We start from the raw sequence: 27129 nt of genomic DNA, 5'->3' as shown, positions 1-27129 counted from the left end.
CTTGTCGAACGAGCACAGAGAATATTCTGTTTTCAGGCTTTGCTGCCAGAGCTGCCGTGCAGTGGCCTGGCAGGGACACAGGGACCGTGCTGTGACAAGAAAGGAACCCATTTACAGGACACCGACAGTGTTGGGTGCTCAACACCGACTCTCCAAAAAGTGCAAGACTTTAGCACACTTTCCCTCTCCTCTCCCCTGATTAACTCCTGCCTTCTCAGAACACTCAGTATGTCTGTTAAGGTTTGTTTGACTGCTTGTGCGCTGTCTCCAGCAGAAAGTCATTTGAAACCTCGGTAGCAGCCTAACATTATTTTGCAAATACTATTTTGCAAGATGTTCACTGTGGGAGTTCTGATACAGATTTGAACAAACAAAACCAAATCATTATTTCCTCATCGGTGCTTCCTGAACCGTTCTTCTGTACACATCTGCTAAGCACGCACAGAGCCTCCTTCTCATTCAAAGAGGTTTGTTCTCAAATCTCTTCATGTAAAATGGCTGTAGCTAAAATTTTGCCAGCTTTGGCATTCCCTCTTCCCACCACTAACATTCATACTTCTCATAATATGAAATACAGTGGACTCAGAGCTGTAGCTGTTGCAAGAGCTGGCATAACATATGGATTCTGCACTGTATAGAAAAGGGCCTACCAGATTTTTTCTAACTTTTCTCACCAGTTCATCTCCTTTAATACAAAGACACTGTCACCCTATAAACCAGAGAACATCAGCTCCATCTTTGTAGAGCTGAGCCTCAGTTAAACCTCCTAAAACAGTAGGTTTTGGACTGCAGAGCACAAACTGGAACTGAAAATAACAGAAGCAGCATCTCAAACATTTCTTTGGCTGCTGGGTAACAGTACTCATGTTTAAGACACTGAGTTTATTGCCATTTGCCAGAAGACCTGACCTGTTATCACTTGCTTTGGCAGAAGACGTAACACATTTTGCAAACGGTACCTTCTGATGGTTGTGCCCGCCGCCACGGTCAGCTGGAGGCCAGGTGACATCATTGGCTCTCGCTGTCTTTGTGGCTGATGACTTTCTGCCTTTAAACAGAAGTAAAAACTATTACTAGTCTGTGCAACACAAAAGCTGCTGTATCCCTCCACAGCTCCCCACACCGACTCACTCCAGGAAATGTTTGTCTTTGTGACCAGTTTTCCTTCTAGAACGTGCCATTACATCATAACTTCTCCAAACATGCTGGAGTGAAGCCTTGGGCCAGTAAGAGGCATAAAACCCCAGGGCCTTTGGGGAGAGAGCGGGGCAGGTTCAGGAGGACATCAGGCTCCCAGTTCAGCTTTGATGTTGTCATTGGAGGAGTTCCCTTAACTGTTGTGTACTGCAATGGTGGAAACAGAGAGCTTTCAAAAGGGGTGAATCAGAGCACTGGGACTTCAAAAAAACATAATAATTAAAAAACAAAACAAAACAAAGCACCTCTCTTCACTGATCCTAAATGTTTCTCTATCAGGGCAGGTCTGCTGGGCCTCTCTGGTGTTCTCAGCTTAAGCAGCTGCATCACTGCTCCAGTTCAGTTCACCATTACTGGGCTCTGCTGCGTTTTGAGTCCAACCAGGCTGTAGGCCACCAAAACCCTGGTATGACGCTTGGCTATAGGATGTGACTTTCCGGAGTGGTGTATAGCTCCCTCAGCACAGGAGGAAGCCTCATGGCTTAAGCCAGGACACAAATCATAGCAGAAACTTCAAACAAAGGATGCTGGTTGAGCAAATGCGAGGAAAGGCCAAGATTGCTGGGACAGTTCAGAAGGCTCAGGGGGATCTCGTCAGTGTGCACAAATAGCTGAAGGGAAGATGCAAAGAGGACAGAGCCAGTGGTGCCCAGTGCCAGGACCAGAGGCCATGGCCACAAGCTGAGACACAGGAGGTTTCCTCTGAGCGTAAGGAAACACTTTTCTACTGTGAAGGTGACTGAGCACCAGTACAGGTTGCCCAGAGAGGTGGTGGAGTCTCCAGCTTTGGAGATACTCAAAAGCCATGTGGACATGGTCCTGGGCAGCTGCCTCTGGGTGGCCCTGCTTGAGCATGGGGTTGAACAAGGTGACCCTCCAGAGGTCTCTGCCAACCTCAACCATTCTGTGATCTAAGCTATAAGCATGACCCCACTCTGCCCCTAAAATCTAGAAAGTAATAGGAAAACAAAGCAAAACAAAACAATAACAAACAAACAAAAAACCCACAATGATGAACATTAAATCATTTCAGATCTTCCAGTAAAGCACCCAGGAGACATTCCATGGCCTGACAGGCTGCATGCAGAAAATGTGGGAAGCTACGCACCAAAAAGCCACTTTATTTCAAGGCTCAGCTTGACCATCAATTAGGAACACACCCTGCTGCTCACTCCACACCTGAGGGCCTTCCCTTCACCAATTGCTTTCTCAGGAGAAATACACAATTTATTGCTTTAGCAGAATTTACCATGCAATTTAAGTTTCAGCAAATACTCTGCTAAGCAGCCAAGCTGGAGAGGTCTCATGCTGTTGTGCTGCCTCTCAGTAAACACACGAGCTCTTACCTGTTAGTTTTGTAGACCTCACTAGCGATGTAGAGGTATGGTATCTTCAGCCACGCAATTGAATCCATATGTTGACGGCTCAAAGGAAGCAGTGGCAGTTCTGCTTTACTGAGTTCGTTCACTTCCCTGGTAGAACGTGGTCTGCCTGGTGGGGAAGTCACAAGTGCTTCATGTAGGCATCTACTGTCACAAGCAAGGCGTCCCCCCCCCCGCAGTATGAAACACTTCCAAGGGATCCTGATGGTTTAACATACCTGTCTCACACTGCGTGATAACGCCTGCCTCAATAAACTTTCTTTGAATGCCTTGTAACAGAGGATCCTGTAAAGCTGGTATTGAAACCTGTGACAGAGACATTTCATGCTTATGCACCAACACAAGCACTTTGTCAGAGTCTCAAAAGACCGAAGCCAGAGGTGAATGCCAAGGTAGTGTTGCTTAGCAGGGAAGGAGCATCAACCTCATTTTTTATTAATAAAAACATGAGGCACAGACTTAAGCAGCCTGAGAAACAGAGCATCTCAGTTCCTCAGGCAGACCACAACACATTCAACAACTATGCCACAAATTTAGACCACAGATCTGATCTCCTGGAGGCAGTTGAACTTGATGAAGCATCATCTGAATCAATGATCAACGAAGTATCAGCTCAGTCCCCACAGCTGCTGAGGGCTCCCAGCATCCAGAAGGGATTCAGAGAATTTAGAGAATTGCACTTCACGGACTTGTGTCTAAGTCCTACCTAACTCTTCTATTAGGTCTTTGGGTGCATTTAGGTGAGCTTTTGTAAAGATAATGTGAACTGTCAGATTATTTCCTTCTGCAGAGCACACACCTAGCTTGCCTGGGAACTCACCAACGCTTGTTAGGACACTTCCTGCCCTGTCACAATGAATGTGAGATGAGGAAAACAAACCTCCCTCCTGCTATTGCTACTGTGCCTCCAAATCTGGGCTTAGGATGGATCCAAACCATGTTCCCGGTGAAAACAATTTTCAAACACTCTTGGGCTTAAATGCAGTAGGGGCTGCGCCCCATATTTATTTAGTTAATAAAACTAGAATGTGCTGCTCTACACCAGCCTCATAGCAGCATGTCAGTAACGCACTCTGCCTCCTCTCTAACCATTAATTGGTCAAAAAGTGCCCTTAAACCTCACAGCATCAATAACCATCATACCTTCCAGCGGTCTGTGTGTGTCTTCAGGAAGAACGGATCGTACTCAGACGGGTCATAAGTTTCCAAAGCCACAAAACCCTGTGGGAGAAGCAGGTACCGGGTCAAGTCTCAGAAGCTGTTGGTGATAGAACAGCGAGAGAGCAGCAAGACTAGATATTACACAGCCAGGTGTGGTATGAGATCTGGCTAACAGGACTAGAAGAGTAATAGCAGGGAAAAGAGCAAGAGAAAATGGATAAAAAGAAAAGAAGGGGGGCAGAAATGCACAGCCAGAAGTCAGTATATTAACCAAACCACAGAAGTGTCTGAAGTTCTGCAAAATGTACCATAAGATGCCACAATTAATGCAGACTTATGCAAATTAATTGTCCTGATACTCTGAAGGGCTTCAGCCTGATTTTCAGACATGCTGATGACAGAGCTGACACCACAGAGCAAGGAGAAAAGGTGGAGGCTGATCACTGGTGCTGTGCTTGTTCAGAGAGGACACATCCCAGTATGCCAGCCATTGCTTTTGGAGCACACACAGCAAAGTCCCGACCTGTCACAGAAACTTGTAAGACAGACTGATACAGAGCCAGGTATGTCCAGTACACCAAATATATCCTAAATCCTGAGACTTCAGCTCTTTGACACCACATACAGTTTAAATGCATGGGTCTATCACATCAGACCTTTGAAAAAAAAAATCATTTGCTCTCATTAAAACACCACCACTCCCATGACATTTTCATTTCTGGATGGGAAGCTTGTTTACAGTCTCATAACTCCACTGTGCAGTGGTTTCCACTGACAACAAATGCCTGCTCTATATAATGACGTAACTGCTCTTATAGCTCTATGTATCCATTCCTGAGATGCAGAAAGTTGAGTCATGGAATCTGATACTCAACAGTGGTGTGAAATTCAGAGCAAAATCAAGAAAACCAACAAGTATTTCCTACAGTGACTGCATTTTTTATGAGTGTTGAAACACACAGAATTACAGAATCAATTAGTTAGGTCTATTTACCTGCCCGCAGACTTCTGTTTGTTTTACCCTGTTCCCACTTTTTTTTTTCTTTCATAAAGCTTGATCAGTAGCATTCAAGGCCACAAAATCATTTCCCTCATCCTCTGTTAACATCCTGCAGTACTGCTCTAGCTGAACTCCTGAGACGTGAGAATGTGGTCCACTCCCTGGTCACAGACTCAGCCCTTGGTTTCAGCTGACAGAGCTCAAGGTTCTCCCTCTAAACAGTCCGGCTCACAGAGCGAAACCCACCACAATATGGTGTTTCACCATATTCAGACCCCAGCAGGTGCTCACTGCACCAAGCAATGCTATTGTTCATATCTGATGGTGAATTTAAACAGCTGTAATGATATATGTCACCATTACAGCAGTCCTGTGGAAGAACAAGTTTCAGGTAAGGCATATCTGAACTCCAGGCTACTCAACTGAACAGCAAATAACAGCTGAAACCCTGATCTCGCCCACAATCATCTGTATGCAACGGTCTCCAGGACAGAAATCTAATTCTTGTTGATACCTTCTTTTTACAGTAGTTTAAATAGAGAGAGAGTTGTTCATCATTCCTTCTCCGTATCTCCTCGCTTGACTGGCTGTCCATTTTGTCCTCAATTTTCTGCAGCAGTGGTTCTGAAACATCCTCAAGCCATTTCTTGTACAGCATCTCCTTCTTTCTCAGATTTAAGAAATCATTGTGCCTCAAATATCTGTCTACCTCCTAAGTAAGAAATGGAAGATAAAAACCATGCAACCACGGTAAAGATCCCACGGGTGAAACTACACAGCCTGGCTGACCTGATCTGACTGGTCCCTGCTGCAAGGGCCCTGTTTTCCAGCCCTTCTTTCTTTCTTCTCCTCCCTCTCTCCTCTTCCCACCTCGTTTCCAAGCTCTCCCTTGCACCAGCATTCAGACTCTAATTTTTGTAAGCTGTAGTGCAAGACTGGCAGAAAATCATTCCCTTTGTCTCACCAGGTTAGTGAGCTGAAATCACCTCAGAGTGAGCGTCTGATAAGTACCAGATTGTGCAAGACAGGCAGGAAGAGAAGAACCTTCTTGCAGCACTGATAATCTGCTCAGCCATCCTGCCCTTTATTCTCAGGCCCATCGTCACCATCTGGTCACACCCACCAAACAAAAGTTAGATGAAAACAGACAGGTAAATCACCAAGGACAGATAATTCCTAAGCTCATATTTAGTGTTACCACTTCAGCCCTATCCCGAGGAGGCTGAGGAGGGCAAGAACTTGTAATGCTAAATTTAGTTTTCCAAGAAGACAAACCATTGACATTTTCTCATTAATAACTGAAGGAGAGAAAAAACATTGACATGCAGGAAAGCACACAGCAAATGAAAGAAGAGACACCACTTCTTACCCTCACAAAATAATGTTCTCTGTCCAAGATGAACTGAACAGAAGCAATGATGTCTTGACTTTCATCAGGTGCTGCCTAACAAAACATTAAAGGAACCACATGAAGTAAAAGCAGAATTAGAGTAGGAGAGATGAAGTATCAGGTTTCCAGTCAGATACCCCCTCTGACACTAACTGTCTGTCTTCATCTCCATGAGCCACGGACAGTACATGTTGTTTCAAAGAACAAAATGATCCACAAGTTATTCCAGAACGATTGTCAGCTTTGAAAACATTTGTCGGAGTTATCAAATTCCACCTCTTGACTTTTACTTCGTTCCTTTGTGCCTTTTTCAATTATGTAAGTCACTTTCAAACAACCACTACATTCCACCGCAGGGCTGGTTGCATTTCAGTGGTTTTTAAAGTTAATTCTACCAGATGAAGCTTATGCTGAAGCACTAACTCTGAGCTCCAGCCAGGAAATTCCATCTCCTCTATTGTACATACACCAGTGGATTTGGATCAGTTTATACCACAGAGACAGCAGAACCACCGAGACAAAATGCCCTTTACAGGAATTTAAACCTCTATTTATTTCAGATTCACACGAGACACGCTGCTTCCAGGAAATGTGTATTCACAAATCTACTCAGGTAGAGTGGATCAAAAGAAAAGCTGATTTCTGCACAGATACTGACTTACACGTTCTTCAGCCAGATCTTTCAGCTATGAAAAGAATCCCCGTGTTCACCTTTTGGCAAAATGTAGTTAAAATAATCTACAAAGACTCTCCCAATCAGGTATTCGTACAACGTTAACTTTTTTTTTCTGTACAGGACAACTTTTAAGCATTTACTCTGTCCAACCCAGCACTTCAGTGATACTGTATGACCCCCAACTGCAGATTCAAATCCCTTACCACTGATTCAAAGTGAAGTCTGTAATCTACATTTTTATTTGTTTCATTTCGTATTCCCTGCTCTGACAGATGCATCTGCCTGGATATTCCTGCCTCCTCGTGGAAATTCTTTCCTGTCTCTTCTGACTTGAAAGAGCCAGAAACCACAGGAAAGCACACGTTGGACGGGACCTCTGGAGGTCGCCTGCTCCCTTCCTGCTCGAAGAACAGCAAACCTCCTACATAAAATTGCCCAGGGTCTCGCCCACACAAGTTTCAAAAATTTCCTTCCTCAAATTTGCAACCTCATGTCTTTCACTCCACCTGCTTCTATAAAACAAAAATCCTCACTTCTGACATGTAACCCGGGACAAGCCAAAGCAAAGAAAAAAAGCCAATTTAACATATGTGGTATCGAGGACTTTCCTTCCCTCCTGTACAACTTTGCAAGCTTTCTCTCCTTTCACCAGACACAAGGAAAACTAAAAGATTCACAGTAGAATAGGTCACAACCTCTCAATCCTCTCCTGTATTATTTCAGCCCCTGTAAGACAGCTTCCAAAACCAGAAACACGCACCAGCCCGAGCATCGTGGCAGGCTAGCGGGCTGTTCCCTAACATGATTTCCTGCCCTCTCTGTACAGAGGGGATAAAAGACACAGGGTAAAATAGGGACTTCCAATGAGGACACTACTACATGATTTGGAAACCAGGTACCTGCCTCCCTCCATCTTTAAATTAAGATTCTTTTTGTCTATATGTGCCCCACAGTTTCTGGTATTCCCTGTGTGAAGTCCCGTGCTCTGCAAATGATCTCCCCTTTTTCCAGACCGCCCAAGTCCGCTAATCTTCAGGGAACACTGTAAAGCATCTCCCACCTTGTGGTCTCTGAGGAGCAGGGGAAGGACTCTCTCAGCTTATTCTTCATCCTGCAATGACTGGTTAAAAGAGACTGTGCACTGTATTACCTACACAGATAAATAACAGCAAACGCACCTTTATTAGCGCTGAACTCATTTCTGATATAAAATAAACAGGCGAACAGTGAAGACTGAAGAACATCTGGATACCCGAGGTGCTACAAACTGGGCATTAGACAAGGCAACACACTTTCCTGTGAGCGACATATCCTACCTACCTGCAGAGGTGCCGCAGGCTCCTGCTTCAGGCCACCTTTTGAAGATTTCCTTCCCTTCCAAACAGTTTTGTTCTTCTGAGATAGGAATGCCATAAATCCCTGGACAAGTTGAAGATGAGGAAAACACATATTTTTATAGTTTATAAGTTTACAAATCAAACAAAAAACCCCACTAGCCTCTTTTCCACCTGTTTTCACTACTAGTTTTAAGACTCCATCTTCATCATACAAAGAAGGACTGAGCCTTTCTGTGAGCACAGAGCAAAGCAGATGTTTGCTCTCACCACAGAGGATTGGACCCAGGAGAGACAAAACAGAACAAAACCAGAAAACGTGCCTGCGGTAGCAACCTGCCTTAAAGAAATCACAAGTGATAAAGTCTCTAGCTGCAGATTTTTTCCCCCAATCTTAACAACTAAAGCTGATGCTGAATCTTAATCCTTTCTTTTTCCATTTTGTTTGGACTCTTGCTATGAGATCCCAACTCTCCATGGCTGGCGAAGGCAGGGCCCACTAACATGAAACACCAGCTGTTTTGCAGGTCTTAAAACTAAATGTTTAACCATGTCTTGGGACAGAAACACAGTAAATGATTTTGAAAGTCTGAACAGATGAAACAAGATTTTAACCTAACCTAACCATTGTGTCTGTAAATACTAAACCCTGTGAATAGGTTGGCTGTTCTGTATTAGGGCATTTTCTCTATTATGATCAAACCTGAGAATATCACTGCCTTAAAGTTCTTGCTAGATACAGAATCATAGAATCATTTTGGTTGAAAAAGAGCCTCTACATCATCAAGACCAACCATTAGCCTAACTCTGGCACTGAACCATGTCACTGAGAACCTCATCTACATATCCTAAACATCTCCAGGGATGGTGACTCCACCACTGCCCTGGGCAGCCTCTTCCAATGCTTCATAATCCTTTGTGTGAAGAATTTTTTCCTAATATCCAATCTAAACCTCCCCTGGTGCAACTTGAGGCCATTTCCTCTTGTCCTATCACTTGTTACTCGGGAGAAGAGACCAACACCCTCCATGCTCCAACCTCCTTTCAGGTAGCTGTAGTGAGCAAGAAGGTCTCCCCTCAGTCTCCTTTTCTCCATATGCCTGCATCCTGCTTTGCTGTCAGCAGTATAGCTTTGTATCACAGGTTTTTCTTGCTGCTTAAATCCTGTTCAGTAAAGCAGAACATCCTCCCCGAAACATCCATCTGCTAAAATTCACACACAAACTCCACCCAAACATGAGTCTTTGCAGCAGTTTGGAAAAGACAGATTTTAATCACTTCTGTGACAAAAGGTAAGACTCCTCACACATGCCCCAGTCCTCTCAAAAGCCCCTTTCTGACAAGAGCCCTTATGCAGGCCATGCCTTTAGGCTCACACATCACCATCTCCTCAGCAAACACGGATGTCACCCTTTGCAAACACAGCAGCTGCCTTTACTGGTGGCTTGGTCCTTTCTGATCATCTCAGGTGCCCGGATAGAGCATGAGGAGACAACCAACCTCTAGGGCAAACAGGGCAGCCCTGTAAGCGGCACCTAGGAGCTCATAGAATGTCCAGAGCTGGAAGGATCCACAAGGATCATGGAGTCCAACTCCTGTCCCTGCACAGGACAACCCCACAGTTCACACTGTGTGTCTGAGGACGTTGTCCAGTCTCTTCTTGAACACTGTCAGGCTTGGGGCCGTGACACCTCCCTGGGGAGCCTGTTCCAGTGCTCCAGCACGCTCTGGGTGAAGAACCTTTTCCTCATGTCCAACCTGAACCTCCCCTGGCACATCTTCCTGACATTCCCTCGGGTTCTGTCACTGGTCACCAGAGAGAAGAGCTCAGCCCTGCCCCTCCTCCTCCCCTTGTGAGGAAGCTGTGGCCGCCATGAGCTCTCCCCTCAGTCTCCTCTTCTCCAGGCTGAACAAACCAAGTGACTTCAGCCGCTCCTCATACGGCTTCCCCTCCAAACCTTTCACCAGCTTCGTGTCCCTCTTCTGGACACTCTCCAGTACCTTTATCTCCTTTTTATCCCGTGTCTCCAGCCCTGCACACAGTGCTCCAGGTGAGGCCGCCGCAGTGCAGAGCAGAGTGGGACAATCCCCTCCCTCTAATGCTAAAATAATAGATTATGACTGCTAAGCTAACAGATAAAGTGCACACGTCCAGAGAGCCCACAGGCCTGGCCCCTCCACCTCGGAGGCAGCGATGAGAACACCACCAGTGAGAGGGAAAGGCCCCAAGGGCCGCAGGGGCCCAGCGTGTCCCGCACCTGCCCGGCGCTGGGGCGGGTCCCACAGGCCCGAGGGCAGGCGGGGCAGCAGCAGAGCCCCGCGCTCCCCCGGGCCGACACACCTCTTCGCCGGGGTCCGCGCACCGGTTCGAGAGAGGCTCCGGAACCGAGAAGTGACTGCGGTAGACGCCGTAGCACGACAAAGCCCAACTGAGGGGAAGATGGCGACCTCAGCACCCACACGTCGTCTGACACCGCCCCTGCGTGTCCTTCCGCCCCAGAAAATAGTCCCCCCCCGCCACACCTAGCCTCTCGGGAAGAGAAGGGACCGCCCGTGGGGACAGCGATTCGGCTCCCCGACTGCCGGGCCACCAGCACTGGCAGTCTCCCGGGCAGAGGCGGGACAGAGGAACCGTCGGATCCCTCCGCGCCCGGCTGTCCAGCGTCCCTTGCTGCCACGGCAACCCGAACGGGGCACCCTCCCCCGCGCTCCGTCAGCGTGCGTAAAGCCTTCCGCCAATCAGAAAGGGCGCGCCTGAGTGAATGAGCCAATCAGGAGCGAGGACAGCCGGCCTCCGGGGAAGGTGAGAGGCAGCGCCGCCGCCAGCGCCAAGCCCGAAAGGAAGAGAAGAGAAGAGCCGAGCCGAGCCGAGCCGAGCCGAGCGCTCTCCGCCATCCTTTAGGTAAAGACAGAGAAACTACAACTCCCAGCATCCCCCCGCGCATGGCTCCCTGGGCGAGGCATGCCGGAAGTAGTAGTTCGGAACACGGACGCGCGGCGCGCAGGCGCAGTCGGGCTCCCTGGGTGCTGGTTGCCATGGAGACACCTCAGGGGGCCGCTGCCTAACAGGCCTGATAGCTTTATCTAGTTGCAATATTAATGTCATTTACAACACTATCATGTAAAACAAACCCCTCTGGATGACATAGCAATAAAGCTGCGACGTCTCTCCAGAGTTTACTAAATTCTGCTATAAGATTCCATATGTTATCTTGTTGTACTGCTTTCATTAAACCAAAACAGAAATTAAAATCTGACGTATGATATGGCTGTACCCTAGTGATAACAAAATCCTGCTTTCCTACTAATTCATTATGATTTGAACACAATGGCACAAACAGAACCTGAAATAAATAACTTACGCTTTTTCTATGGATAAACAACATTTAATCCAGTTCCTTGTATTCCGTAAAAACGTGTTCATTAGAGCATAAGCAAAACAGCGCTGGGTGCGCGGGGGATTCACACCGCCCAACACGCACGCTTTTAACAATAAGAAGTGTGCTTAAATACAGTATGGTATTACATATTCATAATGACCCCAGAAACGCCTATACATATTCATGACCTTTCCCGCTTTTTATTAAAATGAGTCTCAGATAACCATTTACATATTCCCCTCCTTGACCCTCCCCTGTTGCGCCTGCGCAATGTCACTTGGTGAATTTGAGGAAGGGTCTTTAGGGGTCTTTGGATGAAGGCTCCTTCAGCTTCGTCACAGTGGACTTTTTACCTTTGGCTCATTAGGAGGAACTGGCTGGAACCCAAGCTACCAAACCGACTGAAACCAGACTGGCGCCCCCTTTTTGCTGTAAATCTTGGCTATCTTGTCTCCTCAAGGTTGCAGCTGGTGCTGTAAAACTTCTTATCTCGGCATTTAATGAAGTCCTGCTTTTTTTAGCACAATTATTTACATACAGCTCTAAACTAGATATTAATTATGTGGTTTAAAATGTTAGCTTGTTAGTAGGCCCTTATTATATAGTTGCTTAACCCTTAAAATGTTAGTTCGCTCTATCAATATAACTTCCTAAACAAGTTTCATAACTTTTTACATAGAACTTAACCACCTTTCCCTTTTCCAAGTTCAGAGTCTGTGCCTCATTTGGTTATACCTGTAAATATTAAACATCTTAGCACGAATCATAACTGCATTTTTCACAACCCTATTGGCAATTCTTTGAAGATTTAATCAGCATCTAATTTTTTCTTGTTGCTGCTTATGCAGACAATCAGAAACATAATCACTTGAAAGAAAAGTGAGATTTATTCCCAAGCAGCACTTCAGTAGTGACACACTGACCCCGAGGTCTAACAATAATCATGTTAGTCCTGACCATTTAAGAAAATAATCTTTGTTTTGGGTTAAGCTTGGCCCAGAAACCACCCTCAGCCCCGCTGTTTCTGCACTAATCTGCTGGTTGGAGCAAGTTTTATCTGATTTCTTAGTGTTTTCACCCTGGATTATTTCCTTGGTGAGTGGAAAATAAAATGCCAGGGAAAAAAGAACCCTGAAATACTTACGCTATAAAAATGTAACTGTGACTTTATGGCCTCTCTGGTAAAGGTGATTGTCTTCCTGCTGGTCTGTTCTTCTGCTGTCTTGTTTTTAGGGTTTTTGCTTTATTTTGATTATCTGTGTTACTTATTCCAAAACTCCTAAATTCCACTTGGAGGAAGATCTGGTTTCCAACATAAAACGGAAGGGGGAATGGACATTTAAACTTCTATTCCTTTTTGCAGAACAGAAAGAGAATGAACGAACTTCAGGCATTGCTGAATGATGCTCTTCTCAGAACAAAGCACGTGGAAAACGCAGCTATCATTGACATAAAGCAACAAAAAGTCTGTGCATCAACCTCTGGCTTTAATGTAAGAGACCAAAGAGCGTCCTGGGAAGTGGCAGCAGAGGCAGAAATGCTGGGAATCCAGAGCACAAAGTAGTGATAATGGCAGGGAGTGCTGCCCTCCACTAAATACACTTATTTCAGCCTCAGAGCCTGAAGTACGGTACAGCCCCACTGCTGTGTTGAGAGGCTTAACTGGTGAAGTTGATTGCTAATTTAACAGCTTTGATTTTTGGAAGAAAGATGCCATTTAACCGGCATTCTCAAGGAGTCCTTTTTTAACCACTTTTAACCACTTTGCGCAATGATTCCACCAGTAAAGCAGATGTAGGTAGGTCCGTTCTCCAGCACTGAGTCCTGTTGGTGTGGAATGAGCCCAGCACAGAGCAGCTGTTCCAGGTTGTCCCTGGGGAGTGGTCCTGGCCATTTGAATTTTGCAAACTGTGCCTGGGAATTCTTGGGGAAACTGCTGGCTGGCCCAGGCTAAAACTCCACCTGGATTGTTCTGACAGAACCCAGAACTTCTCCCTGGCACCTTAAATTTTCTGGTATAGATGTGGCTTATGTGTTTTCATTCTCCATCAACTGATAAACACAGGAGAATAACAGCACTTCTCGTCATATCATAGAATCATAGAATCATTTTGGCTGGAAGAGACCCGCAGGATCATCAAGTCAAACCATAACCTAATTCTGCCACTAAATATATCCTATTACATGGCAAACTGAGGTGCGTGCCCTGACACAGTCTGCGAACTCTCTAGGAGTTCAAAAATGCTCCCCACACCACAGCTGTGTTGTTGGAAGGTACCAGTTGCCCTCGTAACCCCCGTGAGACCAGCTCTCAGACATTTCCAGGCAGTTTTTCCATGGGTGCACATTGCTGCCCTTGGGATGCTCAGAAAAATGTGTTCAGAAGATGAAGTTCTGGTTAAAACAGAACCTTGTCTTAACCCTGCCCATCCCTGGGGGCCAATTCTCAGCAGAGTCATCAGTCCACTAGGTAAGACTGACATCATCTTTAATATGTAAGTGATGCTTAATATAAACCACAGCTTTTAGAGATGCCAACCTGCTGGCTCTTCAGCAAGGTGAATTGCAGGCAGAGGTCCAGAGCAAAGTCCTCAACCAGTATAAATTATCACCAGCTCCACTGACTTGAAGGAATATATAAATCTGCCAAACCAGTGACCCAGTTACTTGTACGCTGAGCCCAAGAGCTCATTGACATGAACAGATTTGTCACTTGTGTGCGCTGCCCTGCTGAGGTGTGATGATCTGGTCTCCTGGAATTGCTAAAGTTACACTAAGAATATATGAAATTGGCATCCTTAGGTGAGCTCTGTGCAAGACTGGGGAGAGCTGCATCCTACCCTATGCTGCTTTTCAGCAGGAGGGTCCGGTCGCCACTGGGGTCATTGCTGACCTAGAGAAGTGTCACTGAGTAATGGGACTACACAGTAACCACAGACTAAGCGGATTGTTTCAAATGAGACTGGAAATATGGTGGAAACTAGTATCAAGGCCAGGCAGAGGGTTTTTTTTCCACCGTAATTTTAAGTGAGCTATCAAATACAGCAGGAGGGTGGAAAGCAGTTCATCATCACAAAGAGGAGCGGTTTTGGTCCATAACACTGTGCTGTACTAACACAGGTGCCACCAGACGATGCTTTAAACCTTATCTACGCTTTCCATCAGAACTTACTGCAAGTTAGAAGGGGAGGACTCTTCTTCAAGGAGAAGCACTATAAATGTGTTCGTGCAGATAAGCATTCCATCTATCTTCAAAATGTAAGTTGACAAAAGCTGTGGCCATCCTGAGAAATCTGGACACTTCCTACTTCCTTTCCTCACTGCCTGGTTACATGAATACTGTAACAAAAGCAGAAAGACTTCACATGATTTCCCTTCCCTTCCCTTCCCTTCCCTTCCCTTCCCTTCCCTTCCCTTCCCTTCCCTTCCCTTCCCTTCCCTTCCCTTCCCTTCCCTTCCCTTCCCTTCCTTTTCCCACTCTCTCCATATCACCTTCCCAGCAGGTGTGGAATGAAATAGATGCAGAATACAAAAAGGTGTCAGCTGTATAATACAAATTCCACAGGTAACACCATTCATCTCTCTAACACCACCTGCGGGGCCTGTCACATTCTCCTTTGAATCAGTTCGTCTTCCTAATGCAGCAAAATACTACCACTTCAATTTTTTTGCTGGGTTGGTTTCTTGCCACATTAATGAATTAATTGGTTAATGGGAGGGCCTGGCAAGTCCACAGGCCAGAATAAAGTAGCAGGAGCAGGTAACTGAAGAAGGGAGAACAGACACAGGTGAGCAGGCCCTGGTTCAACAGCTGCCCCATCTTGTGGGACTCCAGCCTCAGTAATTGACCCATGAAATTCAGAAACAGAACCCGAGGACATGCTCAGGATGGCAGAATTGTGTTACTACTGCCAAGTAACACAATCTGAAGTCAATACATCCAACTGGTTGTTACTGAGGTCTTCTCAATTCTTCCCCTCCCCAGTAAACACAACTTGCAGAACAGGCTGAGCAGCTCTTAAATTTGGGACCCAATTCAGGAAAATGCAGCACTTTGCAATGTCTTTTTCCATTCCCTATTACCGTTTGGTGAGGCAGAGTTGGGGAGGCAGGGTTCATAAAACGCTGGGCATGCTTTCATGTAAATACTAGTTATTTGCATTTATCAATGCGTTTGTATGTGACACTGAGCATTAGGATAACATTCCTTCCAAATGCTGTGCAACAACACATTAATCAATGGAAGTGAGAATAGACAATATAATAAAAGCATCTGACTGAGCTGCTGTAATAGCCAACAGTCTTCAGAATGTGCAGTCACTGTTTGTCTGCATCCTGGCTTAGACTTTTGGACAGTGTTTGCCTTTTTTTCCCCAAGAAAACAGGTAGATTGGCGAAGAAAATACTTGTAATTGGCCCAAATCGTAAGGCGATATCTATACCTCTGTACTTTTTAGAACCTTGTAACCTGCTTTCCCATCTTATCTAGCCAGATAGAGGACTGATAGTTGTGAAGACAAAGACTTTCATCCTGGTTGGTACTTACAAAGGAGACATGTATCCCAGTGTCTGCGTGGAAGCTGTGGAGAAACTGGGTAAGAGAAACGCCTGTATCTGTGTGCCTGCGTGCTGGTGTCTCCTGGATTAGCTTCACCCTTGCAAACAGCTTCAAAAATTAATCTGATGAACCACCAAATCCTGCAAATCTGAACACATATGGTTATGGCTCCACAGCTAAACCCTCTCCAGATATCACCACCTACTGTGCTCCAAAGCCTCTATGTGGGTATGAACAGGTTGCCAAACCCTCTTTCCCGAGCCGTTCTGGCACACGTTTTCTGCCAGTTAACCTTCAATAAAATGGACCTGGCAGTCACATTTTCTTGACCTCATCTGCCCGATGCTGAGGTCTTACGCACAGTTTTGTGGAGCATCTGCTTTGATAGTCTGCTTTACAGTCCAATTCTTCAGTGACACATGAGCCAGAAAGCCTAGTCTCTATAAGAAACCTGGAGTCTTTTCTCCTACATGTGAATCTTGAGACATCACGAAGCTAATTTCCTCATCTCACAGTAAGAAAGCACCTCTTCTATAACACATTTTCCCATTTCCTTCCCTCTCCTGCCCAAATTTCCTTTGTTCGAGTCCTCTTAAGTTCCTCTCTCTTGGGCTCAGTGTTTTAAAAACTTAGTGTTAACATTTCTTTGTTCCCCATTCAGGAATATTACAAACCCCAGCCCTTTGCAGATCAGCTGCAGAATCCTGATTGCATCACAAACGTAGCTTTCCTTTTGTGTGCTGGCAAGAATTAAACACTCTTCACTGTCCTTGCTCTGGGAGATAAATAACAGACTTACACATCTTATTGATGTAATACATGGCTGACTCCATATCAAGGATACAATCATTTTATCACACCATCCAAAGGGATAAAATGCACAAGAGTGAATTCCCAGAGTAGGCCTGATTTCCACCATAGAGGTAATTCTAAGGAGTTTCTAAGGAATCTCAAGGATATTTCTAAGGAGTATTTTGTAGAGCAATAAGATCCAACTTAACCTATGGATATACCTGTCTCCTTTCACTGAACAGGAATGAAATTGTAGGCCCACTGCGCTCCTAGCTTTTATTCCTTGCTTAGGTGCCTAAAAGTAAGTGGAATTAATTTGTGATTTGGGGCATAAGCTGTTTAGTCTGAAAGAGCTATAAGATTCTCAGTAAAAAATTTTACAGCACACCCTTTTCAAAAGGCTTTTGTAATTCAAAAAGCTACAATCAAGAACAGGATTTTAGAGGCTATAATGTGGGTTTTAAAACAAACTTGCCTGCTGGACCCTCAGAAGCCTGGTTGTTGGCTGGTGGGTCTGTGCTTGGCCTCCACTGCAGTTTCTCCGCTTCTTCACGCTCTGCGTAACCAAATCACATCTGACTGCAGACAGGCCAGGAGAAGAGTGAAGTGGATTGCCCGTGTTTTTTTGATTTTTCCTATGTTTATTTCAGCCTCAACTAACAGAGCAACCCCAGGCTGCTTTATGTTATGTTCTGCTTTCTGTTGTTCTTGGCCATTGTTGAGCACAAAACCATCGTACCAGCACTGCGCTGCCTAGAGAGCTGTGATTTTCTTGTGTTCCAGATATGATTCTGCCTCTGTCATATTTAGGAGCTGTGATGGCTCCGTTAGAGATTAAGTATTATAGGTCTTGTCACTGACACGTATGGCCAGCACAATAACAATTACATGAATTCTGGAGGGCATTTATGTGCTGGGCTATGAACTGCGGAATAAAGAGATCTCCCATCCTGGTAACATTTGGCATAAGGTCAGGACAAAGAGTTTCAAGCAGTAACCTCAAGGATGTCCAGTGGATTAAGTCTACTGAGAGAATCAATAGGAGATTTTCATCACTGAGACAAAAGAAGTATGAAATACCACCAAACCAGAACGGTCCTGCCAGGTGAGGAGTCTTTTCAAGGGATTGCTTCCATCTAGGGCAGCATTAATGAGATTTACTAAATATAAGAATTGGGCCTTAGATTTCCTGGTAACTTCGAACTAGCTCCGTCCTAGTCTTTTTCTGCCATACTATCAGTGGAGCTCAAGCAAATCCAAAAGGTGCTGTTATGTTATTTAAGCCCAAGTCTGTTCATCTGGCTCAGAAATAAATTCAGGAGCCATATCACAGTTAATACCAGCTTCTTCGCTGCCAGGGGACAAAGGCATAAAGTGTAAAATATGGAGACTGCAAAAAATGCCAACACTTGCAAAATCCTATAACAATTTGCACACAAGTTATTTGGTCTTGCAAACAGTTACATTATCATATTTGGCCACTGTTCCTGAGTAAAGTCTGAGGTCTAAGTGTTTCCAGGGTCACATATGCAGCAGTTTTGACAATGTGTATTTTCTGGAGTTTATTCTTGCCATTCTGGATGGTTTCTTTGCAAAAAGAAAATGGAATAGTTTCTCTTCACATGTTACAAGAGATTTCTGAAAATGATTTAAAGTCCTCAGGTGTTTATTCTTTAAAACAGGTAATACCTAATGAATATGGGTGTTAATATTTTTAATTTTCAGCTAGAAATACAGCTCTCTTCTTTCAAGTACAGTGTAGTCTGAGGTGGATTTGAACTTAAAAAAAAGCATCTCCATTACAACAATTCTATATATGATTTTAATCTTGTGGTTTTGTTTGTTCGTTTGTTTGTTGTTTGGGGTTTTGTTTGTTTATTTGATTGATTGATTGATTGATTGATTTCCTTGTGTTATTATATTATAGCGGACTTCTTTAGAGAGGAAGGTCGCTGAATCAGCAGAAGATTTGAACTTCATCAACCTCAGAAGGAGTGCTCAGAAGGAAATACATTAGTTTAAAGGATTATCCAGTTTAAACAAGAAACTACTGCTTTAAAATATTCCAACTGTTTTTCAAGACCACTTGAGGGCTCTGTGCTCTTAAGAGGACTAGCCCATGTATCTATTATTTAAATTTCTTAACTGAATAGAAAGCAATGTCTTCAAGATTTAGTTTAAGATGTTTTGCTTAGTCTCTTTTATGTTGTCTTTTAGCCTGTTTTCAGGTAAGAAAATTATTAGTCTCTCTAAGCAAAGTAACTTCTCACAGAAGTTACTCACATGTAGCATCACAGACCCAAGGGACAAGGGAAATTATTACATTAACAGATTTTCAGATTGTCCTTTACATCTTTCAATAGTACAAATAAAACATATTTTTTAACACATCAATTTGCATTGTCATTGACCACTATGGAAAGTTATTTTAGATCGTAGTGGATTGCAAAGTTCTGTGAGGACTGGGGAGGAGGGACAGTATTACTACCAGGTTTGAATCAGACTGTGTGTACTGTGAGACATCAAAGAATCCACATTTGAGTGAAGTCAATGCTGTGCATGGTCAGCTGAGGTTCTGCCTACATCACCAGGTGAAGAGCGGTCTCAAGAAGGCCAGGCTCCAAGATCTTTTTATCTGCAGAGAAAAATAAATTATTAGCTCCTTGGGTTATAAGAGAACAAAAGAATTTTCAGCTATATCTTGTTCTAAATTAGTTTAGTTTCGAATTAGAGTTTAAAAGCTTGAATCCAAAACATCTCAAAATCGTTAGGAAAAAAAATCCACAGAAGAACCCCACACATGGACAGACATCTGATTTATCATTTTTAAATACTCTGAAGTGTCAGTTTTATTCCTTGACGATTCTCAGATACCCAAGAGCCAGTGACTAGGATATGGCAAAAGGCATGATGTGATCCTTCTCCCTCTGGGGGATACTGTAAAACTCAACAAGAGTGAGATCAGGCAGTTAAAACATCAGGTAGAAATGCACCCGGCTGATGGGCGTGAACCTGTAAACTTTGAACGTTGACTTTTACAGGAACAAGAGCACAACAAAGCCTCCTCGGGGGATATACAGCGTAAGGACTGTCACAGCTCATGTGCTCTTAATGCAATTTAGGTAAATCTGGTTTGCGCTACTCAGAGTTCAGCAATCAAAGCATCAGTTCGCTGCTCTGCCCCAGAACAAACAAACCCGCACAGCAAAGGCACCAGCGCAAACCTCCCCGTGTGCTGGGGGGAGCGGCAGATCTCGACCTCAACGCCCAAGGCGAAAGCAGATTTATGGCTCAATCTGCAGAATCAGCCGGATCCGCAGGTAGAAATAATGGTGAGATGTACTAATATTTCTGATTCTACCCATGTCTTTTCCTCCAAAGTGAAACACAGCCTTTTCCTGTTCCACCCCTTGACGTGCTGGGGAATGGCTGAGAGCAAGGGCAGAGCTGGGAGAGCAGGAACTGGGATCAGACCCTGATCCTGGGGCCAGGCTGGGTTTGTTCTGGTGCAGAGAACGTCTTCCCTTCTTTACAGGAAAAAGGTGAGTTACTACTTGTGTTCAGAACCCCATAACTTCTCTAAATTGTAATTTTGGGTCACTGCTGTCAGATCTGACAGTTTGAAGTTGTTGCATTTAGTTGGAAATCTGTTTTTTCAACTCGTGTGGTTTTCCATGCACTTGAAAGCCATGGATTCTCAGTATATTTTTAAAACATATTTCTGTGGGTCTGCTTCTAGCAACAAAGAAAAAATGCAGGTTAGTGAACTGTGTTGGAGAAGGGACAAAAGCTTATTTATCATCTTATTTTTAATTGACTAAATTTGTACAGATTAGAAGAGCAGAAGCATCTGTTATTTGGTGGTATCTTGTGGGCTTCCCATTTTTGTGTTAATACAGACGAATTTTGTGGGCCTGGATTAAATGGTTCCGCTGAAAAGAACAAACAGCCAGCCTCAGCAAGAAAAGCCTTTAGGTTACATTTTACACAAACAATTGGAAGCGTTTATTCACTGTGAAACAGCCATAGAGCACCACCCCGTGGAGATTCACATTCTGGGGATTTCAAGGTGTTTATCATTCCACATTTGCGGTCTTACAACTAATAATAAAATACGTATTTAGGTTTTTCCGTGCAGATATCATAATGCAAGTGATTTTTACAGAGGGCATGGTGGTCTGGCACACAATGGAGTTTACCTGAAGAGGCTCTGGCGTGCAGCCCACCCTGCACATGTTTTCGGGTGGCATCCCTAAACTGCATTCAGTATAGCACCAGCTCTTGGGAAAAAACACAGTCGTTCCCGTTGGAATTCTCTCTTTTCCTCATTTCCTTCCAGCCAGCACCCGGGGGACAGAGGGAAGGCTGCTCCAGCTTTGATTGTGCCAGGAGGGAGGAGGTTGGATATCTCAGCACATCTCAACAACTGTTGGTGCCAAAAAGCGAGGAACACAGGAGCAGCGACTGAGGAGTTACTTGAAAGACTCTGGCAGCAGTGGGATTGGGCACACAAGAATCACTTGCTCTGGCAAGGGAAATAAACAGGAATTTAAAAAATAATTTGTTATATATCATTCGCACTAACTCGCCATTGTGCCTTTGTGTATCTTCAAGTTGCCATCTATGGGCTGAATCATAAGGCAGCACTTACATGGTTTTAGATGTGTCAAATAAAGGCTCTTTCTCCTGGGGGTTTTAAAATCCCATTTGTGTCTCCTAATTTAAGAGCCTGTGTCCTTTGGTCAGGTGAGCACTGGGGCCCTAAGCATGCAGGAACTCACAAGTAAAGGATTTTATTTTGACCTTTTACAGTTCAGGTGGCTGGGAGGTCAGTGCTGCTGGATCCACGCGTGATTCTGTGCAGGGTTAGGGCCTATAACTTAACGCAAGGTGATCTTTGTGCTTTGTCACATGGCTTTTGCAATGATATATCTCAATTTTAATGTATTTCACTGCATTATAACTCCTCGGCTTTCTCTGGCAGCCCTCCCCTCTTCTGCCTTCAAACTGTGTCACTGTTTGTGTTGTCCTCCTACAAAGTGGAGTCTGTGGAGCTGTGGTTACTGCTTACTGAGATTTTCCAGCTGCCTGAATTCATGCTGGGTTTTGTTTTGTTTTTCAGATAAAATGTTGGCAGCCTATTTTGATTGCCCAGGAGGCCCAGAAAATCTGTATGTGAAAGAAGTGATAAAACCACATCCAGGAGAAGGAGAAGTTCTTGTGAAGGTCTCTGCCAGCGCTCTGAATAGGGCTGATTTACTCCAGGTATGTTAAGAAGATTTATGCACCTGAAAAGAACACTTAATTTTTCAAGCCCCTATCTGAAGTCTTGACAAATTGGAAGAGTTAAAGGAGATTGGACCTAGTGAGCATTTGGATGGGAGAGTTCATACGGCTGAAAGAAGAGGTGTCTGTTGATTCAGCAGATAAATATTTTAATCTGAGTCACTGCAATGCTGGTGTGGCGTGGAAAGGCAGTGGCCTTTCAAGAAAAGATATAAAACCAAACCTCTGGTCTTTCTAGATGCTTAGACAATTTTCTGGGCATTTGAGATAAACATGATATGTCCCACTGGCGTGGAAAAATCACTTTCAAATTGTTAAGTCTGACCTGCTTTAATTTGAGCTGAAAGCCATGCTCTGCAACTGGAGGTCATAATACCTCCCCAGCATGGACTGGCCTGGACAAAGGGCACTCACAAGAAATTGAATTTGCACACAGAGTTTTAAGTATAAAACATAATCAGGAAACAAGAAGTGTTGCCAGAGGATAGAAGATCCTTAAATTACTGCAACATCTGCACAGTGTGAAATCAGGATTAAATAAATAGGAACTTATTGCAGGTCATTACAGTCATTGACATGTGGCTTTTCCTCCTTTGCCCTCTTTTTTCTTTCATTTTAGAGGAGAGGGAAATATCCCCCCCCCAAAGGAGCAAGTGATATTTTAGGCTTAGAAGCAGCTGGGAGTGTGGTGGGGCTCGGACCTGGCTGCAAGGGCCGGTGGAAGATCGGCGATGCGGTGATGGCTCTGCTCTCCGGCGGTGGCCAGGCAGAATACGTCACAGCACCCGAAGGCCACCTGATGCCAGTTCCCAGGGGTATGACGTTTGTTCAGGCTGCAGCCATCCCTGAAGCCTGGCTAACAGCCTTCCAGTTGCTGCATTTTGTAGGTGAGAGGTGTTATTTGCGAATCTATCCCACCAAAACTGCTTGTCTTCCTTTCTGCTACGAAGTCCTCTCTTTGTTGCCTCCATCTGAATGCTGTTGGCCTTTGAAGAGCTCTTTCTCTGTCACCGGTCCAAATCTGGTACGCCAGACCCAAATTCCAAAATCTTGACCACACCTCCCCAGTCACAACTTACTCTGCCGATTGCGTATTTACAAGGAAGGATATGGGAAGATGGTCAGTTTTCTTTTAGTCTATATTTCTCGGTTTGATTGGCAATTTCCATTCAGCCTTAACCCTGAAATAACATACGTGTTCTCCAAACAGCTGCAAATGCATCCTACTGCTAAAGATTTGACTTTGCAGCAGGCGTGAGCATATGAGGAACTTTCCCACTGTCTGGATCTACAGCAGACAATATCTTCTTGTGCCTTGTTTCACAGAGACATGAACTGTTGGTAAAATCCCCTCTGAGCTGATTTAAAGCAGACATAAGCTCACACTCTTAATTCTAAAAGTGTGCTACAGAAGCACTAACAGTAGCACTTGCCAGGGTTTTCCCCAGTTGACAAATATCCTTCTTCTGCCCTCTTCAGCAGTAGCATCTAAAAGCTCCTCTAAAGAACAGGAGCTATGAACAAGTAAATTTCCTCACTAAAGGAAAGTTACCTCAACCACTGTTGTTTCCTGGGCATCTGTAGTCAATAAGGACCATGTCTCTGAGTGCCTCAATTCCAGTAGCAATCAGTGGAACACAAACAAATGTGTTTAGGGCAACTGGTAGATGGCAAAATGATAGGTAGAACTGGTCCTGAACGTTACCCAGTGCTTCTGGCATTTCTCTGTTGCCGAGTGTCTGATTTTTCAGTATGAACATCCTCTGAGTATGTTTTCTGTTGGTATAAAAATGCCGACTGCACTTCCCGAAGCAGCTTGGTCACAGGTGCCCAGAACTGGACAAAGCCAAGCTCAAGTCACTACACTCAAGTCAGTAAAATAGAGTCCGGTCATTACACTGTGTTAGTTCTGGATTTGTTTCCTTTATGAAGGATATGAAGATGTAAACAAAGCCTACTCAAGGGCATCTCTTTCAGCTGCTTCTTCAGGATTTTCCACCCTGATCGTTTCTTCGGGATTTTCCACCCTGATCACGTTTTAATTCGAAGGTGATGCCAAAAGGGTGACACTTCCCTCACATCCTCCTTCAGGTAAAGTAGAGGAGGGCGAGCGAGTGTTGATTCACGCCGGAGCGAGCGGCATTGGCCTGGCAGCCATTCAGCTGGTGAGGCTGGCAAAAGCGATTCCCATCGTGACAGCAGGGACTCAAGAGAAGCTGAAAGCGACAGCGAACGCCGGAGCAGCTGCGGGGTTCAACTACAAGAATGAAGATTTTAGTGAAAAGGTCTTGGCGTTCACCCAAGGTGAGAATCTCCATGTGAAAGACACTGCCAGAGTTGGAATGCGTACCTCCTAATGTATATGTACATATACTCAGGTTTAACTGTCACCTTGGTGAAGACAGCAATGACCCTGTTAGCACAACCTGACGCCCTGTCCAGCCCCAAAATCTATTTTTCCTTAGTTTAATTGTGCTTGTTTTCTGCATGGTTTGTTTTCTTTGGCTTTACATTCATTTGGGGCATAAATATTGTGCCTGTGTTATTGGTGCCTCCACAAGGAATCGTGAGACTAAACCCTTGTACTTGGCTTTCTAAGCATTTGAATATGGGAACAAAACTTAGTTCTCCTCTTTTAGAAAAAAAATGGTTTTCTAAGCATTTGGGATGGTTTATGATGGAGTCTGCATCTGGATATCTATAATGATATTTTTTTTTGGTGCCTGATTCTGGAATTCCTGACAAATCATTTTGGCAATTCCTAATTTCAGTAGGAAGATTTAAATAAGAATTGTAGGATTGATTCTGTGCGTATAAAACCCACAGTTTTAGTTTTGCCTGAAATGATCCTGCCTTTAACGCAGCTCGACTACCTTGCTGCAATCTTTTCTGTTTCTGTGTGAGGTTCCGGAGTAGATCTGATTTTAGATTGCGTTGGTGGCTCATACTGGGAGAAGAATCTTGCCTGTCTGAGCACTGACGGCCGGTGGATTGTTTATGGACTGCTGAGTGGAGGTGAAGTACACGGGGATTTGTTTGCCAGGCTGCTTTCCAAAAGAGCGAGCATCCACACAAGTCTGTTGCGATCACGAGACAAGGAGGTAAGCAATGGCCATCAGCAGTGTATACAGTTCGATCTTTTGAGAGCTTTGATACCAGTGTTCAAGCAGAATCTAACACATTCTTATCAAACAAGCACCACCTTGAAGCGTTACTACATACTTTGGAAAATATTGCAAAATTAAGATATCATTTCCCTTTTCTATTTTTCTCCAATGCCTGCATTTTAGAGCTACTGAATCAGAGAACTGATGATACCCAAAACTCAAGCGATCAGGCAACTTGATCAAGTTGGGGTGGGTTGGGGAAGAAAAACCACTATTAGATTGTTTTTCAAAGTAGACACTGAGGCCCTTTGAATGTCCAGAAGTTACCAATGGAAACTCACTTTATGTGGAAAATTCTCAGATATTACAGTAAAAGACAGCAGTGCAGAGCCCCAAGATAGATACTGTCCATGGTTTAATACATACTGTTCTCAATAACTTTGTCAGTTTAAGTTTAAACAGTTCTGCACTGAGCTTATACCACTTGTTTTGGACAATTTCATTCAATTAAAACCTAATTAAACTAAAAGTTTTCTTTTTGTTTGTAATTTACATCTGTCAGAGGTTTACATGTCTGTCTCACTATAAAAATGTCAGAAAGTGTCCCCTTGAGAACTGTGCATATTGTGTATGCTGTGCTAAGAGATAGCTCTGTGAATGAAATGGTTGCAAATAATCTTCCAAATGCTTTCATGTTTTGTTCAGTATAAGGAACGGCTGGTGAAAGCCTTCACAGAAGAGGTGCTGCCACATTTTTCTGAAGGAACCTCCCCTCATCTCCAACCGTTTGTCGACAGCGTTTACTCTCTTCATGAGATTGCAGAGGCACACAGGGTCATGGAAGAAAACAAGAACATTGGCAAAATTGTCATCAAAATGCCTGCTTCATCTTAAAGAAAGGCCTACTGATGTGGTTTATTGAGGGACAGAATTGTTAGGGGTGTTTGACAAGCAGAGAATCTGCCTATTCTGCTTCCAAATCCGGAATGATTTATTGTGGGAGGATGCCAAAAATGAGAGGTACAGCAAAGCCTTACAAGACACATTAATCATAGAATCATTTTGGTTGGAAGAGACCCGTAAGATCATCAAGTCCAACCATAACCCAACTCTGGCACTAAACTATGTCCCTGAGAACCTCATCTACACGTCTTTTAAACACCTTCAGGGATGGTAACTCCACCACTGCCCTGGGCAGCCTGTTCTAATGCCTGGCAACCCTTTCTGAGAGGAAATGTCTCCTAATATCCAATCTGAACCTCCCCTGGTGCAACTGGAAGCTGTTTCCTCTTGTCCTAATAAAAAGGTTCACGTTGCATCTCTCACACCATGTCTTGAACACACAAACAAAACGCCACCCAGTGCTCGTCCATGCAGGAGGAAACGCTGGGCACCGACTGCCGGTCCCGGCTCCTGGTCCCGTTCCTGCTCTCCAGAGCTCCCGCTGCCCTGGCCTGACAGGAGCCATAGAATCACAGAATCACAGAATGTTAGGGAATGGAAGGGACCTCAAAAGATCACCCAGTCCAATCCCCCTGCCGGAGCAGGAACACCCAGATGAGGTTACACAGGAAGGTGTCCAGGCGGGTTTTGAATGTCTCCAGAGTAGGAGACTCCACAACCCCCCTGGGCAGCCTGTTCCAGTGTCTGTCACCCTCACTGAGAAGAAGTTTCTCCTCACATTCAAGTGGAACCTCTTGTGTTCCAGTTTGTACCCATTACCCCTTGTCCTATCATTGGCTGTCACCGAGAAGAGCCTGGCTCCATCCTCCTGACACTCACCCTTTACATATTTGTAAACATTAACAAGGTCACCCCTCAATCTCCTCTTCTCCAAGCTCAAGAGCCCCAGCTCCCTCAGCCTTT

General features: G+C 44.5%; 2 protein-coding genes across 2 annotated transcripts; one reads left to right on the top strand and one right to left on the bottom strand.

Moving 5' to 3' along the window:
- Positions 1-141: 141 nt before the first annotated feature.
- FAM228B (family with sequence similarity 228 member B) lies at positions 142-11035 on the bottom strand (the record flags this gene model as incomplete). The annotated part of the gene is made up of 10 exons (XM_082048977.1): positions 142-1048; positions 2544-2688; positions 2798-2885; positions 3723-3800; positions 5255-5452; positions 6110-6184; positions 8127-8225; positions 10482-10569; positions 10664-10869; positions 10970-11035. The coding sequence occupies 10 exons, from the start codon at positions 11033-11035 to the stop codon at positions 1009-1011; spliced, it is 1083 nt and encodes a 360-aa protein (XP_081905103.1). The 3' UTR covers positions 142-1008.
- TP53I3 (tumor protein p53 inducible protein 3) lies at positions 10920-26536 on the top strand. Its single transcript, XM_082048144.1, has 9 exons — positions 10920-11042; positions 12884-13012; positions 14641-14778; positions 16010-16115; positions 21993-22135; positions 22776-23043; positions 24248-24460; positions 25061-25257; positions 25969-26536. Exons 2-9 carry the CDS (start codon positions 12896-12898, stop codon positions 26155-26157), a joined length of 1371 nt encoding a protein of 456 aa, XP_081904270.1. The 5' UTR covers positions 10920-11042; positions 12884-12895; the 3' UTR covers positions 26158-26536.
- Positions 26537-27129: the final 593 nt, after the last annotated feature.

The sequence above is a fragment of the Streptopelia decaocto genome (genome assembly GCF_964273445.1).
Source record: "Streptopelia decaocto genome assembly, chromosome: 3".
Taxonomy (NCBI): domain Eukaryota; kingdom Metazoa; phylum Chordata; class Aves; order Columbiformes; family Columbidae; genus Streptopelia; species Streptopelia decaocto.
The sequence above is the reverse complement of the archived record's forward strand: the minus strand, read 5'-3'. Positions and strand labels throughout refer to the sequence as shown.